The sequence below is a fragment of the Athene noctua genome, chromosome 4, assembly GCF_965140245.1.
Source record: "Athene noctua chromosome 4, bAthNoc1.hap1.1, whole genome shotgun sequence".
Lineage (NCBI taxonomy): Eukaryota > Metazoa > Chordata > Aves > Strigiformes > Strigidae > Athene > Athene noctua.
Genome location: NC_134040.1, coordinates 67,995,387 through 68,016,828, shown reverse-complemented (window position 1 = coordinate 68,016,828; position 21,442 = coordinate 67,995,387). Strand labels below are relative to the sequence as shown.

Below are 21,442 nucleotides of genomic sequence, written 5' to 3'. Positions count from 1 at the left end.
CCCACAGATTGTTCTGGAGCTGTTTCAAGAAGACATCCCTGTTAATGCTTGTTAGACAACTAGCCTTTAGAGCTGCTGAATGGAGTCCTCAGAACTTCCCATATACTGGCTGTTCAGCTCAGCAAGATGTGACACCTGTTGCAGAAGAGCTCAGATTTTGCCATGATAGAAGCCCCTTTCAAATATATGTAACCACAAACCTGTTTAAATATGTCCACCACAAAATATACCAGAGAAAACAGTACTTCATAAGCCGTGGATTTTGTTTTTTTTAATGCAGGTAATCTCTCTGTTTTGTTTTGGACAGGCACATAGACAGTAAATCCACACACACTACTTACTATCACATTCACACACTACCATATCACTCAGCTGTACAAATTTGGCCTTGATCAGACATGAGCACACAACTGCATGCATGTGAGAACGGTCAGGCTGGACAATTTTTAGTTTATGTTGGCTAGGGCTTAGGTTGGCTGCAGAGGAATTGGATATCTAATGCCAAAGGAATCCTGGGAACCATCTTTTCAAGCCATTACAAGTGTGGCCACAAAACCTGAACTAACTCTCTGGATGTAACGAGGGATTTGAGAGACGTTTTCTCTTAAGCAGGGAAAGCACAAATCAAAAGGGTCTTCTCAGCAAAAATGTGGTTAACAGCTCTAAGTAACAGTTTATTTACTAATAACTCTTTGCAGAGCTAGTGGAAAGCTGATCAAAGAGTCATGTCTTCATGTATTCCAGGTCCTAAGACTCCCAAGGACTGAAAGACTGAACAATGAGAAGTGTACATACAGTTTACAACTGCCAGTAAGCAAAAGAAATTATTATGCTGAATCATCTTCACCTTCCACTAAGAAAAATCTGCTACTGCAGAATTCAACAGCTGCAGAAGGACTCTCCCAAGTGGCTCTCACTCCCCCTCTCTCATCCAATTTCAGTAAATCCCACTAATGTTTCTAGGGCTTCTTAACAAAAAAAATGTCCACAAGCCCAAATTCTCAATTCTATGAGTGGTAGCCAGAGAAAAACTAAGGAGATACAAATTTTTGAGACTTTGTGGTTGAGAAAATGAACACAGGCTTCATAAATCAAGATTACCTTTTATCGCTCATATGCCATCTTTCTTCCTCTTACTTTGAATTCAACATATTTGGGATCAACAATGTTGGTTCAGAAATAGACGGCTTCGAATTGTTCTGGGTTTTAAGCATTTTAATTCTAGTTCTTTAGCAAAACCAAGCCATATTTCTATTGAGCCAGCAAAACTGATATTCAATAACATTTCAGAGTATATATTGTAAATTTTCCATGAGCTTATTGCCTCATTGTAAAGGTTGCCTGATGTGTGTAAAAAAAAAAAAAAAGGTCTATTGTTTAGTTATGATCTGTTTTAAAAGTGAATAAAAACCCATGGAGTCTAACTTTGCCAATGATTCAACTCTGGGACATTTAACAACAAAATCAGTATGTATCTTTTTCAGATAGATCATGGTTTCACAAGAATGCTGAAAAATGAATGAAATAGCAGAAATGAGACTTGAAAACACCATTCTGACTCAGTGAACAGTAACTGATGGCAACAAAAACACCACTCTCATAACAGCATTAAATTCAACTACTTGGTCTCCCAATTTCTATATTTAAGAACTTCATTCAATGTCACTTATCACTGAAAAAGCTACAGAAGGCAAAAGTGTTCATGCTTCGCACAGAGCATACCCTTTTAGTTCAGTATTTAACCTTTCTGAATGCGTTTTTTGGAAGCACGACCCGTTTTCTTCAGTTTATTCAGTTCTATGCTTTGTTTTCACTTCTATCAATATTAAGTGCAAATTCACCCACTGGCATTTCAAAATCACTCAGCAATCATAATCCACCACTCTGCAGTGCTGATTCATAGCTTCTGCAGTGACTTCAAGGAGAACGAAATAGCAGTATGTGATCAGCTCAACATAAAAAAAAAAAAAAAAAAGCTAGATGCCCAATTTTTTACAGAACTACCCAGAGGCCTTTCTGCTTCACAGAAAAGCTTAAGTTGTTGCAAATCCAACCACACTAACAGTGTAAACTTCCTCTCATTTTTTTAAAACAGCCAAAGCCTGTTGACTTCAACAATTACTCCTCCAATGCAATCATCAGTAATTCAACTCATTCAACCCAGCATGCCACAACACTGGTCTGTATCTTCCCATTATTCCCTAAATGACTAACAGTTCTAACAAAGCCTCTGAAAGAAGTCTGGATTTGCTTACAAGGTAAAACCTCTAACCTCTTCCACAACATCTCTCCAAGTGCACCACAGGAACTTAAGTGTACCTAAAACAAGTATTTAGTGGCTATGAGCCGAGCCTGGACCATCCCCTAAACCAGCACCACTATAATCTGTTCCCGTGAGCTACCTAGGGGTTTGTTTGCTGGTTTTTAAACTCTAGGATGCACTACTTTTTGAGATAAATCCTGCTGAATAAATATCCTGTTGCAAACACCTTTTGCATTAGGAGCTATGGCAGCTGTTGCATATACGTTGGCTCTTTCTCACAGATCATGTCCCATGCTTCAGTTTGGGTGGTGGTCTGGTACAGTTTCCTTCCAGAAAGCCATCTTCTCTGTGAGTTAATAGCAGAGCCTAGCTGTTGGGCTGCTACAAAACAGAAACATTTCTCAGCTGAAAACCAGAAATGGGATGTGGCAGCTTTGTGAATTTTCTCAGCCAGCCTTAGCAAAATATTTCATATCTTTCTATTAAATTTCTTCAAAATGTTAAATGACTAATACTCCCCACAGGCTTTAGTTATCTTCAGTATTCTATGAAGCATGTGCAAAACCTTAGAGATAGGATGCATCAGGAATTATGACAGGGTTCTGACAGGCTGCAGCATGATCCTGTACTAGAAGATGAAACTTTGTATCATCTCAGAGGGATTAATTTTAAATACAAATTCTGTTCAGTGGATAATCTGGACAAAAGTGAGCATAATACTCAAAGACACCTTGCTAAGGTTGGCATGCCAGGAATGTGTGAACATTCTTCATTATATTTTATACATATTTATTATAATTTTCATGGGAAATGATATATGTATCAGTATTATTTTTTATTGTCTCTTAACTTACATGTGTCATATAAAACCAGTATCAAACCATAAGAATTCAAAATAGATCAGTGTGTTTAGTATGTAAGAAAAATAAACATATAGCTCATTTAACTTACAGTAAAAAACTGTGTGGCATTCACTGAAGACTCATCTATGCAATCCATAGAACTGCATTTGCAAAGACTAATTTACAGACTAACTGTCAGGGATCGCTGGAAGAGTGAGAATCTGCTAAACCAGAACTGTGGACTCTCCATCTCTGGTGATTCTAAAGACTCAGCTAGTCAAAAGTCATAGCTGGGCCCTGATCTAGTGCCACTAACAGTCCTGGTTGAAACAGAGACTGGACTACATGACCTCCAGAGGTCCCTTCCAACCAACACTTCTGATTCTCTGATTTCATGGTATTGTGAAATATTACCACATTCTTAATGAATGGATTAAGGAAAAAATGTGTCATGGTCACAAAAACTTCACAGTCAAGACCAGTCCTTTATCTCCAAAAAATGTATTAGGACAACGGCAAGACAGCTACATTGACATATTAAAATTGGCCCAAAATAAATGGGAGAGAGGAGTATAGAAGAAGGTATCCAGTTGAAAGAAGGCCATTTTCTCTAAGTTGGATAATCTACTTCTCCCTTAAAACTCAAGAGATCATATTAAGCCCTTTCTTCTAACTACATAGTTACCTGATGCCTTACAAAGTTTACAACTCAGTAAGCATTTATGTCTTCTGAAGAATTTTCTTGTAGTACTGCCCAAGTATCAACACCACCATATTTATGGTAAACAGAATTTTACTTGCACTACTCATCTCAAACTTTTTGTGAAATCTCACAAGTCATCAAAAGTTTAAAGTGAAGACAGTAATCCCCTTGGAAAAATGCCATACTGCCAGACAAGCAAGGGCTGGACACAAGAAATCAGGTTCAAGACAATAAAGCCAAAAACATTCTTATACATACATTCTTGTATGTATTTCTCTATAGCAGTGCTTCTTTTTTTAATTTCAAGCTAAGCATATTATCAAAATCTCACACTAGTTTTAGCTTGAGTTTACTAGCTAAAAACTGTATTCCAGTTCTTTCAGGAATGCAACGAGACATTAGCTGTTGCACGACTCAGCCGGTAGTCTGACTCAAGGAAGGGCCTCCATGGTTTCTGGGGCGTTTTGCCTGCACGTTATTTTTGCCATATACTTCGTATAATCGACGCACCGGAGGGATCAATGCCATCTCCGCTGCGGCTCCTGGAGATCAGTACGGATGGAACGAAGAGGGTCTCTGCGGCGTTGAGAAAGGCCCCGAGCGGGCCGAAACGCGGCAAGAACCGTGCTGGTCTTGTCACGGCTGAGAGCGACCTCCTGGGGACCGCTGCCAGCCCGCGGACGTTTACACAGACCTGCCGGTACCGGAGAGCCGCCGAGCCGCGGCCGCCCTGCCAAGGTACCCCCGCAGGCGGGAGGCTCCGGCCCAGCCCGCCGCCGTGCCGGGGCGGAGGGACACCCACACGCACACGCACTTACTTGATGTCCTCCCAGACGGCGGGTCCGTAGTTGCGGATGACGAGCAGCTCCAGGGCGTGATTGACGAAGCCGTACTGCGGGGCAGGGCGAGGCGGCGGCACGGTCAGGCACCGGGCGGGGGAGCCCCTTCAACCGCACCGCAGCATCCTACCCCACCCCTCCCACCCCACCCCGGTGCCGATCTCCCCGCGGGAAGCAACCTCTCCGAAACACCCCCCACACCCCCATCTTCCCCAAAAACAAAGGGCTGGGGCCCGGCTCCCCCTCACGGGTCCCTCTTCCCTAGCGGATTCAGCCTCCTCCCTCCCACCATGGGCCCGGGCCCGGGCCCGGGCCCGGGCCGGCCGGCCCGAACCAGCCCGCACCAGACGTCCTCCGGCAGCCCCAGTCTCCCGGGCAGGGACGGTGGCCCGGCGGAGCTCACCATGGTGCCGCCACCGCCACCCCGCCGCCGCCGCCGCGGAGCAGAAAATCGGTCCCAATCGCCTCACCACCTCCCCCGGCCGCCACCGCCCTGAGTGGCATCCGCCGACAGCCAACGGCGAGCGCGGCCGCCGCCCTGGGATCCAATAGCGGCCGCGGCCGCCGTGCTCTCCTCCAATCAGAGCTGGAGGCGGGACTGCGGGAGGCTGTGGGATGCGGGGGGTGGGCGCGTGGGAGTGGGAGCCGGGGCCGCAAGGGCCGCAAGGACCGCGGGCAGCCGCCGCCGCCGCCCCGGAGCGGAGCCGCCTGAGGCGCCGCTGCCCGTGCCCAGCGGGGAGGTGGCGGCCGCGGGCTGAGCCGGCTGCCCCGGGAGTTTGGTGTGATCCCCGTGCGCGCCGGCAGGTCCGCGGCTCGCCCTGCTGCTCCTCAGGTGCGGAGGCGGCGGGGCCGGCGGGATAACGGTGTTTGCTGCCGCGTCAGGCCGGCGCGCGTGGGGGAGGGAGGAGGGACGGGCCCAGGGAGTACAGTCATCCCTCTCGGGTTTATTTTCCCCCATGCTCTCCTCAGCAGCGAACCTTTCGAACCTCTTACAGTTTCCTACGCATCAAACAGAATTTTCCAAAGACTTTCTCCCGCTGGGGTTGCTGCGTCTTGCCTGGCACGGGGTCAGACGATCAGGCGAAGTGCCGGGCAGGTTCCCAGCGGTTGGGCAGGTACGAGCAGAGCAACGTGGGCTCCGCTGTCAGTGCCCTTTGCAGTAGTTGCCCTCGCCGGAACAGAATTGCTTCTTCAGTTGTTTCATACCCCAATGCAGCCGCTTAGTTTTTAGGATGAGAAATGCCCCCTAAAAAGTGAAGAATGTGAGGGGCAAAATGATCGCAGACGTTTCTGTTTCTGTGCATTTGTTTTTCAAAGGCTAGTGACATTAAAAGCATAACGAATGCTTTCAGTAATGGTTTTTGTGTGTTGCTGAGTCCTTGCCAATGTGAATAAACACTGCTGCATACGGATTCTCAAAGGGTTCTCCAAGTAAGGTGTGACCCTTACAACAGGAGTTTTTGAGCAGAGGATTATTGACAGTATACCAAGGGCATATAAATAACATGCTGTCATCATATGTTACCGTATACATGGAACAAAAAAGATAGTGCAGCACTTGAAAAAGCCATTTAGTTTACAGTCCTTTATACCATCTAAAGACCTGGCCTTAGAGTATGAAATAAAAATCCTGATGAGACTGCTAAATTTTTTTGCTTGCTTAAAAAGAATCAAAATATATTCAAGGGATAATTAGATTATCTAGGAGGATTATAGGATGAGTACTCGATGGACTACTACTGTAGTAGCTCTTGGGTAGAGACCTTGCTACATGAAGTCAGTAGAGCCATAGATGCTAATCAATCCAGATAGATTCTAGATGTAAATAAAATTGCAAAAGTTCAGTCCTTAGTAAGATAGTGCAAAATAAGTTTAAAATTTGAACTGTTCATGTATTTCACAGTTCACAAAAAAACAGAGATGAAATATGTGTACTGGAACTTCCATGTAAGTTTACGAGTGACATAATTTTAAATCTTTTTAAATTTCATCTCTTGCTTGGTGAACTTTTCAATCTGTGTTAAGATCTGTTAAAATTGCTAGTAAGTGAGAAAACAAATTACGGGTGGATAGCCATTAGAAATTCGGCAGACATGATCTCAGTAGGCATTCCAAGAACAGTAGATGGAAACTCTTCTTTTAGGTCACATGGGTGTAATAATCAATTCTTCTTAGTTTAACACATTCCAAATCTACTGGGAAAACCAATTCTAGATTTTTTAAAGAATAACCAAAACCAAAAGTTTCAATATAACCAGTTAAAACCATACAAATAATATGCTAATTCTGAAAGGAGGAAAGAAAATTTTTAGATTAAATAACCAAACTATTCGTTGAAGATATCTGTGTAGAGAACAAACAAAAGCTGAAGAGATGCAGAACTCTGAGAATCTCTTCAATATCCAGGAAACTGGCAACTGAGATGATGTAATAAATCATGCTGTTGTAATTGGACAAAAGGCTGTATTTCCCTGTAGCTGAGGAGAGTCACTAATTAACCAGGTTTTGAGTACATCAGGTCACCATCTACTTGTCCTATTTGGTAGGAAGGAAGTTTTGGGAAAATGGGAAGACATATCCTACAATACAAATGTAGTTACATGCCCTGTGTAATCTAGTGTGTGCCTATTGGTGGTAGTGAATCTACACTACTGGACGATCTAAACACCTGGGAGTTTTGCTCTCTGATGTTCTGTAGTCTCCCTCTTCACACACCTATAAAATGGTTTTGAGGCTACAAAATATCAAGGAAGTCCTGACAGCACATTCCAGGCAGGAAACAGGAAGACTGGATTGAGAATCTGTGTTAACAACATCCCCAGTCTTCATAAATTTCAAGGGACTCCGCTTGCTCACTCTGTATATGGGGCAAACTCTCGTGCTCACAGAATTATATGAGAAAAGTTTTGGAAAGTACCTTATCCTGGCTGTTTTATGTACCTGAGTGACGCTTTTTCAAAAGTGCTGATATCTGCAAGGGTCAAAATTATTTTAGACAATTGCAAAATTGCCTTTCTTCTGATTTGGTTCAGGCTTGGTGGGTTGCATTTGCGGGCTGTTCTTGTGATTAAGCCATTGTAATACAAATGGAAGTTCTGGCATCCAAGGTGAGATTTGTAAAATGTGAACCGAAAACAGCATGGGCAAAGTTAAAGTAGACAACAATTGATTTAGTTTTCTAAAACAGGGATCCCCTTTTAAAAGTTTGGAAGATGCCAAATTAAAGAATTCAGCCAAGCGATTTGCTGAGAGGGACCAGCCTCCATTCCATGTGCTTGCTGAATCAAGACTCTCTGGTAAGTCTTAAGTAAGATTTAGTTTCAGCTGAAGGAGAATCTCCAGGTCAACATGGTAAAGTACATGTCAGATGAAGCTGTTAATAGTAGGCTGTGTTTTTCAAGACCCAGCGTTACTAGTATCAGGACTAACGGTCCCATGGATTATGCACATCACACAACCATTTGGACTGTATCTGATGCACTTCCATAAAGCCTGCAGCTTATTCACTTTCCCATTTGGGGACCCTCACGCTCATGACCTGCTGCCCAGCTGCTTTTTGGTATTCAGGAGTGGGAGGATAGCTGTGACCACAACTGGGACATGAATGGGATGAACTGCTGGCATGAAAGGAGCCTTTTAGAAAGTGTTTTCTGTAACTGAAATCCTACAGCTTGTCCACTTTGTGTTCCCCTGAACATGTTTCTCAGGAGGAGTTTCCTGTGCTGGCCATCAGAAAGCCAAAGAGTTGCAGCCAGTGTTTAGAGGAGAAAAACAACTGCTGTAGTTTTCAAGTGGTGGTATATATGTTTTTTCCTGATTTGAGATTCTGACTTCATCTGGAAATTCTTGTTGAGATCCATCAAAGCAAAAAGAAGGGCAGTTGCTGAGATGGTAACTTTGGGAAAACCACTAACTGACCAAGAAAATCTACATTCAGTTCAGTATGGTTTGTGTTAATACACAAACATTATAAAACAAAGAAAGAATTTTAATAAGTTGCATTTTTTACTTTGGAATTTGCTCTTACACTTTATATTGTTACTATAATCCTGAATAGAAATGCTGCCTTATATGGTGTTGCTGGATTTCATTTACTGAAGACAGAGTTGTTTTACTGACATCTAACTGAATTATGGGTATTTTCTAGTTATCTGTTTCAACTCATAATGGTCTGAGACTTGGCATTTGGGATTGTCCTAATAACACTTCTCATGTGCAGAAATATGCCTTTTTTTTAAGATCACTTCAGCAAGATTCATTATTTCTACTGTACCACTGTACACTATTTCACTATACCATTACATTCATTTTCCAGTAACAGTATTGACAAGCTGTGTCTGAAACAGCACTCAATATGTCAATGCTGTTGTGTACTACAATAAACTGTGTAGATCTGAGAAACTGTGGGCTCTCTTGCATCCTCCTGTAAGAGAAATGTAATCTTAGCAATGCAGAGCAAACTAATCATATGTTCAAATCTTCCCTAACGCCTTCTGCAACCAACCAGTAGAAAGACCTGCTGATTTTCATAGGCTTGTGCTCCAAAGTTCCTGTGAATGTTATTGTCCCTGATAATTCTTCGTCAGGTTTTATATGGGCTGAAAAAAATCAGAGGAGTGAAAGTGTATCTATGACTTAATCTGCCCCTTTTCACATCCTTGGAATGATACTGCATGTATTCCTCTAGGTTATTTCCTATTACATGCTGTGTGTGCAGGATACTCATATAAACATGACTTTTGTTGGTGTGGTGACACAAGAATTAGTAACTTTGTACTGCTCAGAAGATGGGAAACAATTTCGGCACAGGTCTTTGGAGGAGGCCTTGTAATGGGGCTGCAAAGCAGTATGCCCATTTCCATTTATATTAGGAAACCACTGGCTCGACATGACTTTACTGTCAGCATCAAAAATCTGCTGAAGCAGATGAGACGCACAACTTTATAAGGTTGTTTACTTTGGTTTAGAGTCTTTCACAGTTTATTATTTCTTTGACTGGCTTTCCAGCTTCATGTTCCAACCTAACTGCATATTTAACATTCAGATCCTACTATTTGTGCTCAGGAGAGTACGTATCTTTAAACTGTCGCATCTGGATGTAGCAGACGTTCCAGAACCATTGATTGTCTTCTGTATTTTATTTGTGCTCCTGTGTCAAAGCAATGCTGAGTAACATGACAGTGAGTTTTTACTCTCTCCCTTTGCTCTGCTGAAAAGAACTGCTAGTGAATTCATGCAAATTGCTTGGGAAATTTTAAAAAAATAATAATAAAAAGCAGCTTGTATCTGATTATTTCCTTCCTATGGAGTTGTGAGCAGCTATACCATCAGATACGGTTTTAGAGGTCTCTGAAGACTGTTGTGGCACACATCTTGCAGACTTTAGATGTAGAAAAGAAAATCCTAGCTTTCCTTTCAGAAACAGCCTCAAAGTTAAATTTGGTTCCTGCCAAGCTGACTTCTGACAAACTCAAGCATGGCTTTGAAAGCAACACAGTCCCTCGTATGCTATATGGCAAATAGCCACAAAAATTATTGCTGTGCAGGAAACAAAAACTCCCCTTCCACTGCTTTTGCAGAACAATGAGTGTGCATAAATAACGGTAGCAGCTAGAGTGGCCTGCTAGGTTATAGGATGGGTGGGGTTTGAAAAAGCGTCCCTTTGCCAAGATTCATGAAAAATTCCTCTTAATTCTGATGGCTTTCAGCTGGAAATACTTATTTTGCCTCCTGTACTATCTGCTGCAGCTGTTTCTGCACAGAATGCAAAAGAAAATGATGGAAGAAATAAACTGGGTTTGGGGGAGTTCTGAATTCTTCCTTTGTAGGATTTCACTGGAATAGGTAGAGGTGTACTGGGGCTCGATTATCTGTGCACTTCACTGTTTTGTCAGTTTCTGTGAGTTGGTTTGCTTTGTTTTTACACAGTAGTTCAGCAAGAAAACATCATCTTTATGCTAATTGCACTTCCTCTGACACCAGCAATTTTTTTCCATCATCTCCCTGAAATCTTATCAGGTCTTGCCTGAATGAAATAAAATTAGTTGAATTCTTTTGCTATAGCTTTTACTTTATCTGTCTTACTGTTAAGATTCAAAAGACCCACTTTTTATTTATTTCAAGAGACATTTACACCTCTTTGTTAAAGAAATTTCAGTGTGATAAAAATTTATCTTCCATCACATAGTGTATATGTGAACAGGAATCAGCCCCACAGACTCTTCATGAACTAATAAAATAAAAATTTGCATAATACCAAAACCATTTCTGGACATAATACTAACGTATTTTTATATTTATGTAAATAGTACTGCATAGTCTCTGAAGACTTTCACAATACCATAGAAGATACACACTATACAAGACATCAGCTTAAAAACCCGTTTTATTTCCTTGCAAAATTTCCCAGTGTTATATCAGTTAAATTGCTTTCCTTTTGTTTATCTCAACTTGTTTATCAGCTTTCTGATTCCATTTTTGCCATTGGCTTTAATTTAAGTGAAGATTAGTTAAAAAGTGAAAGCACTATTTAAGTGAAAGGATTACCTAAAAATAATTGTCCCTTATTAAATACCTATTTCATTCAGCAAAAAACTTAAACTGAGGAACAGCTTCAATGAGACCTAAATTCTTAAATTATGCTCAAAGCTAAACACAGACTTGTGGATTTTTTTGCAGCACAGGTCTGAATGCAAGTACATTTTAAAGCACTTTCTTGAATCATTGTCTCAAATACGTGCTTAAATCTTATTTACTTCACTGAGATTCAAGCATATTGCTTTATGTGTACACTTAAGCACTTTATCAGGATTATTCTCAGAACTAAGGCTGAAGGAGACGTGGGAATGTTTTGAAATTTTCAGGAAAAAAGTGAAATAAAAAGGAATTCTACAGCAATTCTATTCTAGCTGGTAAAGTAACCTAGGGTGTATTAAAAATAGAGAATTATAAAAAGTAATGTTGGAAGACGCATTTGATCTGTAATAAAAACCTTGGCCTAGGGCACATTTTATTTTACAGAGATGCACTTAAGAAGGTGCCAGGAACTGCCATGATGAACATCCTACTGCATGACAGTTTTGTATGACATGGGGCTTTGAGAATAGCCCCCATCCAGTCCAGCAACAGTTCTTTCCTAGGGACAAAAGGAAATTCACTCCTAAGAGTCCCTTCTATTCGGTAGATATGGAGAAAGAAATCTCTTTTATTTAAAAGCCTATTTGGTTTTTAACATTCAACAGATGACAGGAATGGATAGATTCCTAGTGGCTTCAGTCATTATTGGCTTAATATAATGAGCCTCCTGAAGAGTCAGTAGTCAAATACTGCCACATTTTTAAATCCAGGAGCACCCCTATGAGACTTACTATCCTCTGGGTATTTATGTGAATAGAACAGAATTTTCCAATGAAAATAATATTGCAAAGATCAGTCACCAGGATTTGCATAGTTCCTGGTTCCTTGAAACACTGCTGTTAAAAATGTTACAAATATGTATGCCTGTATATGTGCATGTATACACATGGCATGTGCAAGAGAGAGATATGTATATGAATGTAATACACAGACTTTCAGGTTCCATTTTTGTGTCACAGAATTATTTCTAAGCATCTTGGATGGATATAGGAGACCTCATGCAATAGCAGGATTCAATGTGTCAAGTATTGTTCAAAGGCTGCTTACAGGAAATCTGAATTAAAGTATACTTTTAAAATGTTCTTAGTGCTTAGGATTTTTCTCAAGGCTCTGATGGTACATCTTTTGTATGAGTTTCTACTGCAAAACAGTAGGATAAAACAGTAGATTAAGCTTCAGAATGAACTAGTCAAGTTCAGAAAATGAACAGAATGGCACCTTAGTCTAATATAATTGCTCCCTGTAATTATTCAGAGTGCAAAATCTTATTCAGAGGCAAGTAGCTTGAAGAAAGACTTTTATGGCTTGATATGCCAAAATCCCAAGAGTTTAAAAGGTTAGAATAATAACATTTGATACTACTGGAATTATTTGTATGTGTGTCAGCAGCCTGCAGTTCTCCAGCCTGCAGCTGAGATCAAACTGTGCGGCACAGGGAAATATCTATGCAGATAGATCTGCTAGCTGGAGAGGCAGAATCCTAAACTCAGGACTTGTAAGTAACTCTATTCTGCCAGTTCTAGAGGCAGACCCTTGGGAGTTCTCCACTTGTGTTCCACAATAGAAGAGCTTGTACTGTAGTAATATGAATACTTCGTATATGTGTTATACATTTTAAAGAATTTCTGTTCACTGTAGGTTCCCCTGGCAACTTCAAAGCAAGTATACCATAGGCATTTCAATAACATGTCATACCAACACTGCTGTCCTTGAATAAGGGTCTATAGCTTTAAACTGGTGTGCTTCTGTTCCATTTAACACGGTCTGACTGGAATTACCTTTCTAAACAAACACTTCGAAGCATGTTTTATTACACTTCTTTTACAACATTTCAAATTTAAATGACAACAAAAAGAAAACATTTATTGCTCTAATACATAATAGCAAGTAGATATTATTTTTTGTAAAGTATTTTAAAAACCCCGAGAACTAAAATATCGTTTGATGATTACAGAGACTTTAGTATGTGATTATACAGTGTTTCAATCTATATTTATTTTTTACACAAAATAAAGTTCATGAAACAGTAAGCAGCAAACTCTGCTATGTATATGTGCATTAGCTACAATTAGCAGCCTGATCCGGAAGATGCTGAGCACCCTCAACACACTGACTCCAGTCAGTGTTAGAAGATGGTCAGCAGTTTCTAGGATGGGGCCCAAATGATGCACTGGAAGGAGTATGTGATAGCAATGACAATATTTTAATCGATATTTTCTTATGGAATCACTAAGAAAATATATTTTAATAGCCATTGATAAGCACCAGCTCACAACACTGCATGTGGCTGCATCACTTGCACATTACATTTCCTGACACACTGCATGTACAATACATCTAGAATTCTCAGCACAGAGAGAACTGAGAGAATTGTTACATAGCACTTACAAATTACCACAGGGAAAATGTAGGTTTTAGTAGCATTTTCAACAGTGAAATTGCAACATTATTTTAGTGACTATGTTCCTTATGCAAAGGAAAAATAAAAAGTAGTCAGTGACATACTTCCTGAAATTGTAATACTGGCTTTCAGGTGTTAACAATCTAAAGTGCTTTCATGTTTCATAAATTTTTAAAAATTTTCAATTTATACAAAAAAATCAAAATATTTATAAATTTATTTTATACACTTGTGAATGTACAATTTAGTCTATTCCTGTTTCCTCACCCAAAAAATTGGCATTGCCATCTCCCAAATCTCTCTTTTGAAACCAAGTCTGTGAGTTTGTTCCTTGAATATAAGCATCCAGAAAATAGCAAATTCCAGGGATATCACTGGGAAAATTTGGTGGAAGCTCTTCTCTTGAGCGAGGTGTGAACACAAAACCTGGATATTCCTTTAACAACCTAGAACAAAAATGAATCATCTTGATTACAAATTCATCAGTCACTAATTGTTACTACAAGTGCAAACATTAAATAATTATTCATGTACAGCAGGGCAGAATATAATTTAATATTTATATGTTATTTACTGAAAATATAAAAAAATACTGTTTATCTGGTAACCTTGATAACCTATTAACTTGTGCACCAGCGCAAACAGGAATATTGCCTCTCTTTTTGTCTTGTCAATGATCTGCATGTAGGTGCTATGTTTGTTGTAAATATTTTTGAAAATTATCTAGTACTGAAAGCTAACACAGATTTTCACATGAAATTGGCACCATAATTAATGTTTCAACTAATGAAATACTGAAAAGCTTATTAACTAAGGTCCTCTTACCAATTCTAATAATTTTGCTTTTTCACACACATCCACTAAACCCAGTGGTCTTCTATACCTGAAGCACAGATTGCTAATCTGTAGGGATAAATACTGATAACTGGTATCTAAGATTCCAAACAATTATGCAATATACAGGAGTTGTGCAAGGTGCCATAATGTTATCAATATGTGTTTAGAATTGGTGTATGAATCAAAAAGAAAAAAACACTAAACAAAAAGGAGGTTAAAACATCATTCATGCAGGGAAAAAACCAAACATATCACAATAATAATAGTTTACCCTTTAACCAATTTGCCTATTTTCTAGGCACTCAGATAATTAATTCTCTTTTTTTTTTCAACAGTATACTCATTTCAGATTTTTTCTTGAGGTAAATACACAGCCATGCAGAAACCTACTTATGCTACAAGTTATAGGCAAGTCTTGTGTGGATGAAATGTCTACTGGTTTTAAGAAAAGACTGTAGTCACTATAATTCAAAATTATTTTCCATATGGATATGGAAAAAAAAAAAATCACTGTTGGCCAAATCTTCAGTTAGATTGTTATGTTCAAGGGCACCTGCGGCTGGTTTAGCATCCAATTCACACTGAAAGCCACATAGCTCAAAGAGGATCCAACTACATGAGAGAAGTAAAAAAAAAAGCAAGAGGTATACAGCTGCAGAGTAAGAAGAAAACTGGCCCAGATAGCCCATTTATTTTAAATGAAACATCTGAAGAATAAATATCAGCTGTTCTGTTTCACCCTTTTTCTTGCTACTGCTGGTTGAATTCTGACTAAAAATAACCATAGTGCATTCATGAGCAGTCAGAAAAAAAGCAAACAGCAGTACTTCAGAGGGAAAAAGAAGAGGAAAATAATGAACTATCACAGTAACTACTTCAGGTGGACATTTTACAGATATGAAGCACTGTACCTGTAAGTTGTTGGGCTGACATTTATTTTTCTAGGTATACTGCAAGATTCAAACTTATTGGCAAGAGTCACATTATTTCCAAAAAGGCAGTAACGAGGCATTTTAACCCCAACAACTCCAGCAAAGACAGATCCAGAATGAAGGCCAATACGCATCTTTAAATAAAAGACAGAAACCAGCATTATTAAGTAAAATAAAATGGTTAAAGTCAGTTTTATAAATTCGTCCTCTATTAAAAAAAAAAAAAAATCATGAGCTACTAAAATAGAGTTAATAGTGTCTCCTTAAACTGTCTGTATTCTGGTCATCACTGCTCGTGGAGAGGAAACTAGATGAAGTTTACCTTGCTTTGCATTTATAGTAAGTAATCCTTCATCTGATATGAATGTGATAGCACTGGTCTCTGTGGCAGTAAATTGATCTAGAAATATCAGCAGGAGTTACTATGACTTTCCTGGGAGGAATTATATGACACAATGTTGTTAGACTGGTGACAGCTAATAAATAGTACTTGCTTTGCTGTTAAGGTCAGGAGACAAGTCTTAGAGGATAACAAATACAATAAGGATATGCTGTAGTTCCAGCTGAACTCTATTCTCAAGGTCACAGATAGACTAAATCCCAATCCCAAAGTACAGAATTTCGATAATTAATCAAATTATACAGCAGTTGAAACATTTTGATACCTCTTCTTTTTAACTCAGATTTTTGAGTTTTGCTTAGCTGGTGCTGTGTACTATGTTCCTTTTTTTTTTTTTTTTTTTTTTTTTTTGAGATGTGTAGACATGTTTTCTTCAGAATAGCACTCTGAATGGCATGATGTTGTCAAGCTTGCATATCTCCTCTGTGTGATACTCTTTACATATCAAGATAATATCCTATCATTATGACAAAGTCACAATTTCTAATTTTGAGTGGAAAAGCAGAAAGGCCTGCAACAAAAGCAAAATCCATCTACACAGCAAGGATGCACATTGATATACAAGTCTGATTTAAAGTAAGCAGTTTTCAGTTATGCCTTTTTCTTTGACAATTGATACATAAAATGACAGTAGACTTATGTATTTGTTGTTCTGCAAAACAACCAATGCTTTCATGAAGCATTTCATTAAAACAGATGCATGTTTTCATTAAAAATAGATTCAGTTTTCTTCTAAGAAACTTCTAGTAGGTACTTACACAATAAAATTTTCTACTTATTTTAACATGTAATAGCATTCCTCATTCAAAATTACAGAGGTAGCATTTATGTGGAAATTATAAACACATTATAATATTGTCAGAATGTTTCCAGATTTTTTTAAGCATAATTTAATTTGATATTGTGAAATACAAAAAGAACAACTGCTGTTCTCTGTGATAAATGTGGAGCATGTATGCCTAATAACCATTTTCTTTCTCTTGGAATACAAATATTCCTTAATCTAAAATCAAAGAAGCCTGAAATTTTCTAAAGGAACAAATGAACATATATATGTTAAAAATGAGCAAATGAAAGACATAATGAACTAAGACACCTGTATTAAAAATAATAGGACCCCATTCCCAGACATTTGAACTCAGTAAAAGGTCCACATTGTTTGTCATGCACACAGGCCTTTTTCTTTTTTTCTCAGTGAGAGGTAAACCTACATGAAAAGTTCAGTACATGTGTAAGTCCTCACTGAAAGGAAGCCATAAGCATAACTACCACTGAATCTAACAGTTGTTTTGACAGCATTAACACCATTATATTATAGCAGTGGTTCAGTATCTGACTATAAAAGAACAGCAACAGAATCCTTTAAAGTTGTGTGGATTAGTACAATCAGAAGATGTCTTTGATAATTCGTATTTATACCTGTTACTCTGAAATGCCCCTCACTGTGTCTAATTTTGAGAGAGGATTATTCTCATTAGAAAACAGTATCAGAATATTCCATGCCACTGACAAATATATTGCTACTGAGACAAAAACTACAACATGTCAGTGTGCATCTATTGATTTCACTGCATTTAAGTCTTTTGGGTTGATTTTCAGATCTCTGTTTCATCTTTACCTCTCCACAGAACTCTCATTCACAACGTCAGCTTCTCCAGCCACACACACTCGATTCCCAAATTGTCTGAGTTAATGCAATGATGTGAAATTTCCTTGAGACAAAAACCCCAAAAGCAACTAAACAAACAAAAATGCCCACTTTAGCCATATAAAATATAACAAAATATATAACCTTGATAGGCTCTCCATGGGGAGACACCACCTCATCTGACAGCTCCATCATCTTCAGGGCCATCAATGCTATTTGAACAGCATGTGTTTCACTTTCTTTGTGTAAACCTCCAGCGACACAGTAGGCATCTCCAATAGTCTCAACCTAAAACAGGCATATTTGTTCCTTACTGTTAGACTGTTTGACACATAAAAGAATAGTCTGTGGCTTCAGTAAGAATTGTGCCTACATATTGACTGAGTCTCATTTGTCCTGTTAAATTATTTAAGTCCTGGGAAAATCCTGCAATATCATTCAAAAGGCAAAATTGCACAACTTGTATTTATTGCTGAGCATGATGCTAGAATACTTTTCCTTGCCCACCTGCTGTAAGGCACCCATGGCTACATTAAACATCTGTTTACTCCAAATTCACAGCACTGTCATTGAAATTTTTTAAATTAACTCAAGTTTTGATGGGTTTCTCTCCTGTCTGCATGAACAGCTGATTCGGTTGACTGTTTTTTTATATAGTTTGTTTTGTGATTTATCTTAGAATGAAGACTTAGGGCAAAATAGTTTTTGGACTTCTATTATCCTCTGTCCCATTTAGTCATCATTTCCTTTCCTTCCCCAGAAACCCACAGAATAAATTGTGTACCTTGTAGACATCTAGCTCTCCACACTGGTAATCAAAGCGAGTATAAAGCTCATTAAGCATGGTGATAACCTGCATAGGTGAGCATTGGGAACAGATAGCAGTGAATCCAACAATGTCAGAGAAAAGCATTGTGACATTATTAAATTTCTTGGCTTGAACAACTTGTCCCTGCCACAGCTGCTGAGCAACCTCTCCAGGAAAAATTGAAAACAGAAGATCTACGGTCTTTTTCTTTTCTTCTTCAAGTGCTTGATGGGCCTGCTCAAGGGTTGCTTTTAGCTTTCCTAACCTCTTCTTCAGTCCATCCTGAGCTCTGGCCTGCTCTCCTATCAGAACAACATCTCTCAATGCATTGTGAATGGGAATATCTGAGAGGTACAATCCACGTCCTGTAAAATCTTCTAGTCTATCCACACAAGGAGATCCCAAGAATAAGATGGCGCTGGATTCAAAAATATAGATCATTTGGCCTTTAAGATCCATTACCTGAAACAGTAAAAGAAACAAGAATTCATGTAAAACATGTGAGGCAATGGTTTAGAAGCAAGAAGTTTTAGAGGAAATATATTTTGCTTAAATGTAGGAAAATCAGACTCATCTACAGTCCTTACATTTTCATTTAGTTGCTTAAGAGAAAACACGGGGTGCTAAAGCCATCAAATAAGTTTAATTTGCTTGAGCCTTCTGGTACAAGAGTTAGACCACAATTTAAGGATAAACACCTAATATGTCTGAGTATCAGTATCGGTTTTAAATTAGGAAGAAAACCCCCCCCCCAAATAATGTGAAATTCCATCTACTGATGTTACTTACTATAGTGGCCTATGAATTTCTGCTAATAACTCAAGCGTGTAGTTCATACCCCACTTTCTTTGTAAGATAAAGTGAGAAAATCTGCTTCAATTTTATCACAGGATGTTCAGTACTCACTGCAATTTAAAATTAAAAGGTGTAAATGGCAGAAATATCCCATTTTAATGATCTAAAGAAGCAAAATATTTTGTGTGAAGTGGTTTTATTCCCTTTTGTATTGAGTTGTGTAATGTGCAAGGTGCTGCAGAGCATCACTTAACATCGCTTTGAAAGACTGTTTTTTGAAGAAAACCTGTTACTTGCTCACAGACATTTGCATATGTAAGTACATGCAAAAGCAAAGCAGAGTCTACTACCCCTTGTAATCATTAAACTGTTGCCTAGTGCAGAAAAGGATCTGAGATGAAGTAGCTAATCAGTGCTACATTTCTTCCCACTTTGTTAATAACTGGGTGAAACCTGTATTAGCATTCTTCATTTAAATTCTTGAAGTATTGAGTCTGAACTGGTAATTCATCCTGGAGTGCCTCAGATGTATATAAGCTGGAATTCAGCTGGGGCCAGTGATGAATAAAAGCAGTCATTGAATAGTCAATGTTTTCTACCATCCCAGGTCATTTGTCACAGACCCAGCTTTGGCAAAAATAGTAAGTAATCCCATTCAGCCAAAACTATGTGGGACCTTTGGCAATTGCACCCAGTGAAAACACCAGAATATCAAAGATACCAAAGGCTGAATGAGCACAGGAAATGTGTACTTCCTTCCCCAAATCCTAGAGCTGTTGTTTCCATTTCCAGAAGACTGAGGAGCACTTTAATAAAGCTTTCCCTGCTGCTGTCTTTGTGTTGGAGATGCTCTTATTCTCAGCAGCCTGGCATATCATTGGCTTTATCTCAATTTACTGATTTTATCTCAATACTGAAAATTATTTTTAAAATAAAATCAATTTAACAAACAGATTTTCCTGTGTAAAAGTTCTAAAACAGAGTTTTGACTGAATATTGGCTTCAGAATCTGAATTAAAATAAGAGTGTCCTCAATAAATCATTATTATTCAGTTGTATTAGATGCTGAGAGGTAGACAATGCAAAGTGCACTGTGTATTGTGGCTGTTTTAACTCTACCTGAAGAAAACAAATTCCTCACAGAAGTAACGCTTATTAAAAGTTTCTTACCATGGATGATTTCATATCAGTATTATCCCATCTTCTGACTCGTACAGTAAACTGCATATTTAGCATTGTCATTATTCCACTAAAAGTGCAGCTTACTTTGGGGGTAAGAATTTCAAAATACTCTTCAAAATTGGGCTTAGCTTGAAACTCTCTCCTGGTCAAAAGTCTTCTTATCCCATTTCCAATTTGAAGAACTGACATATCTTTGTCAAACATAAAATGAAATGGGAAAGTCTTACAGAACACAGAGGCAGGAATCACAAGTGAAGACTGTGGTTTACATGGCGATAAGGAAGGTTTTGCGCTTTTGACTTGTATCGAATACAGCAAATAAGGCTGATTAGCAAACTCAGTGCAGTCATTATGGAAACAAGGAGGCATGAGCATCACTTCCACCTCAGTTTCATACAAAATATGAGCTGCTGCTTTAATAATACCAGATAGAATAAGACTTGTGATTTTGTTAGGAAAGAAATAATACACATTTAAGAAGTCCTGATCTTTTTCCAAGCATAATATGGAGGCATCTTCAAGTCGGTCCTTTTTTCCTGCTTCTTGGCTGTGGCCACTCTGCTTCAGTAGAGTAGTGAAACTGTTCAAGAAGTCCTTAAGGGTTCCTCCAATAACCCCTAAAATGTGTTCATCCTCTTCATAGCATATTTTGAATAGCTCTTCACCGAGAGATTCCCGTAGAGACTCCACAGGAACACCTGTATGGAACCACATTTTAGTCAGAACTGCACTCATCACACTGAATCTCAGGCTAACCTGCACTTTTTTTTTGTGTTAGACCAAATGAAATTAGCAATATCCTTTCCTGAACCAGCACTGACACCTGAGGGCCCTCTCATTTAGGAGTCCTACTGTAACCAAAGACATAGACATGTTGCCTGGAAAACAGGGAGACAACAGGTTGTAGTTTGGAAAGATCAAAGACTCAGTGTTCTTTGTAGAGATGTAGACAGAATGAATGCACGTTTTGGCACAGGATTGAATCCAATTCCCTTAGCTTGATATAAAGAAATAAGAATTTGAAAACTTAAGAATAAAAAGTAAGAATAAAATAGGATCTGTGCACACATGCAGATATAAGTACTATGCCTGATCCAGTAAATTAAATGACCCTAGGAATGTTCGAGGGCACTGATGCCAATTGGCACTGAACAGC

General features: G+C 38.9%; 2 protein-coding genes across 3 annotated transcripts in view; both read right to left on the bottom strand.

The window, feature by feature from the left end:
* Positions 1–5,146, bottom strand: part of GUCY1B1 (guanylate cyclase 1 soluble subunit beta 1) — a 45,205-nt gene extending 40,059 nt beyond the window's left edge. The window contains exons 1-2 of the mRNA XM_074905664.1: positions 5,051–5,146; positions 4,627–4,700 (exon numbers count right to left, since the gene is read on the bottom strand). Of these exons, the coding sequence (XP_074761765.1) occupies positions 4,627–4,700; positions 5,051–5,053 (77 nt within the window). The 5' untranslated portion in view covers positions 5,054–5,146. The remainder of the gene's footprint in view (positions 1–4,626; positions 4,701–5,050) is intronic.
* Positions 5,147–13,125: 7,979 nt separating this feature from the next.
* Positions 13,126–21,442, bottom strand: part of GUCY1A1 (guanylate cyclase 1 soluble subunit alpha 1) — a 35,152-nt gene continuing 26,835 nt past the window's right edge. For both annotated transcript variants that reach the window (XM_074905663.1, XM_074905662.1), the window contains 5 exons: positions 20,275–20,984; positions 18,286–18,771; positions 17,646–17,789; positions 15,433–15,587; positions 13,126–14,130 (listed from right to left, as the gene is read on the bottom strand). In XM_074905663.1, coding sequence (XP_074761764.1) covers positions 13,929–14,130; positions 15,433–15,587; positions 17,646–17,789; positions 18,286–18,771; positions 20,275–20,984 — 1,697 coding nt within the window. In that variant the 3' untranslated portion in view covers positions 13,126–13,928. The remainder of the gene's footprint in view (positions 14,131–15,432; positions 15,588–17,645; positions 17,790–18,285; positions 18,772–20,274; positions 20,985–21,442) is intronic.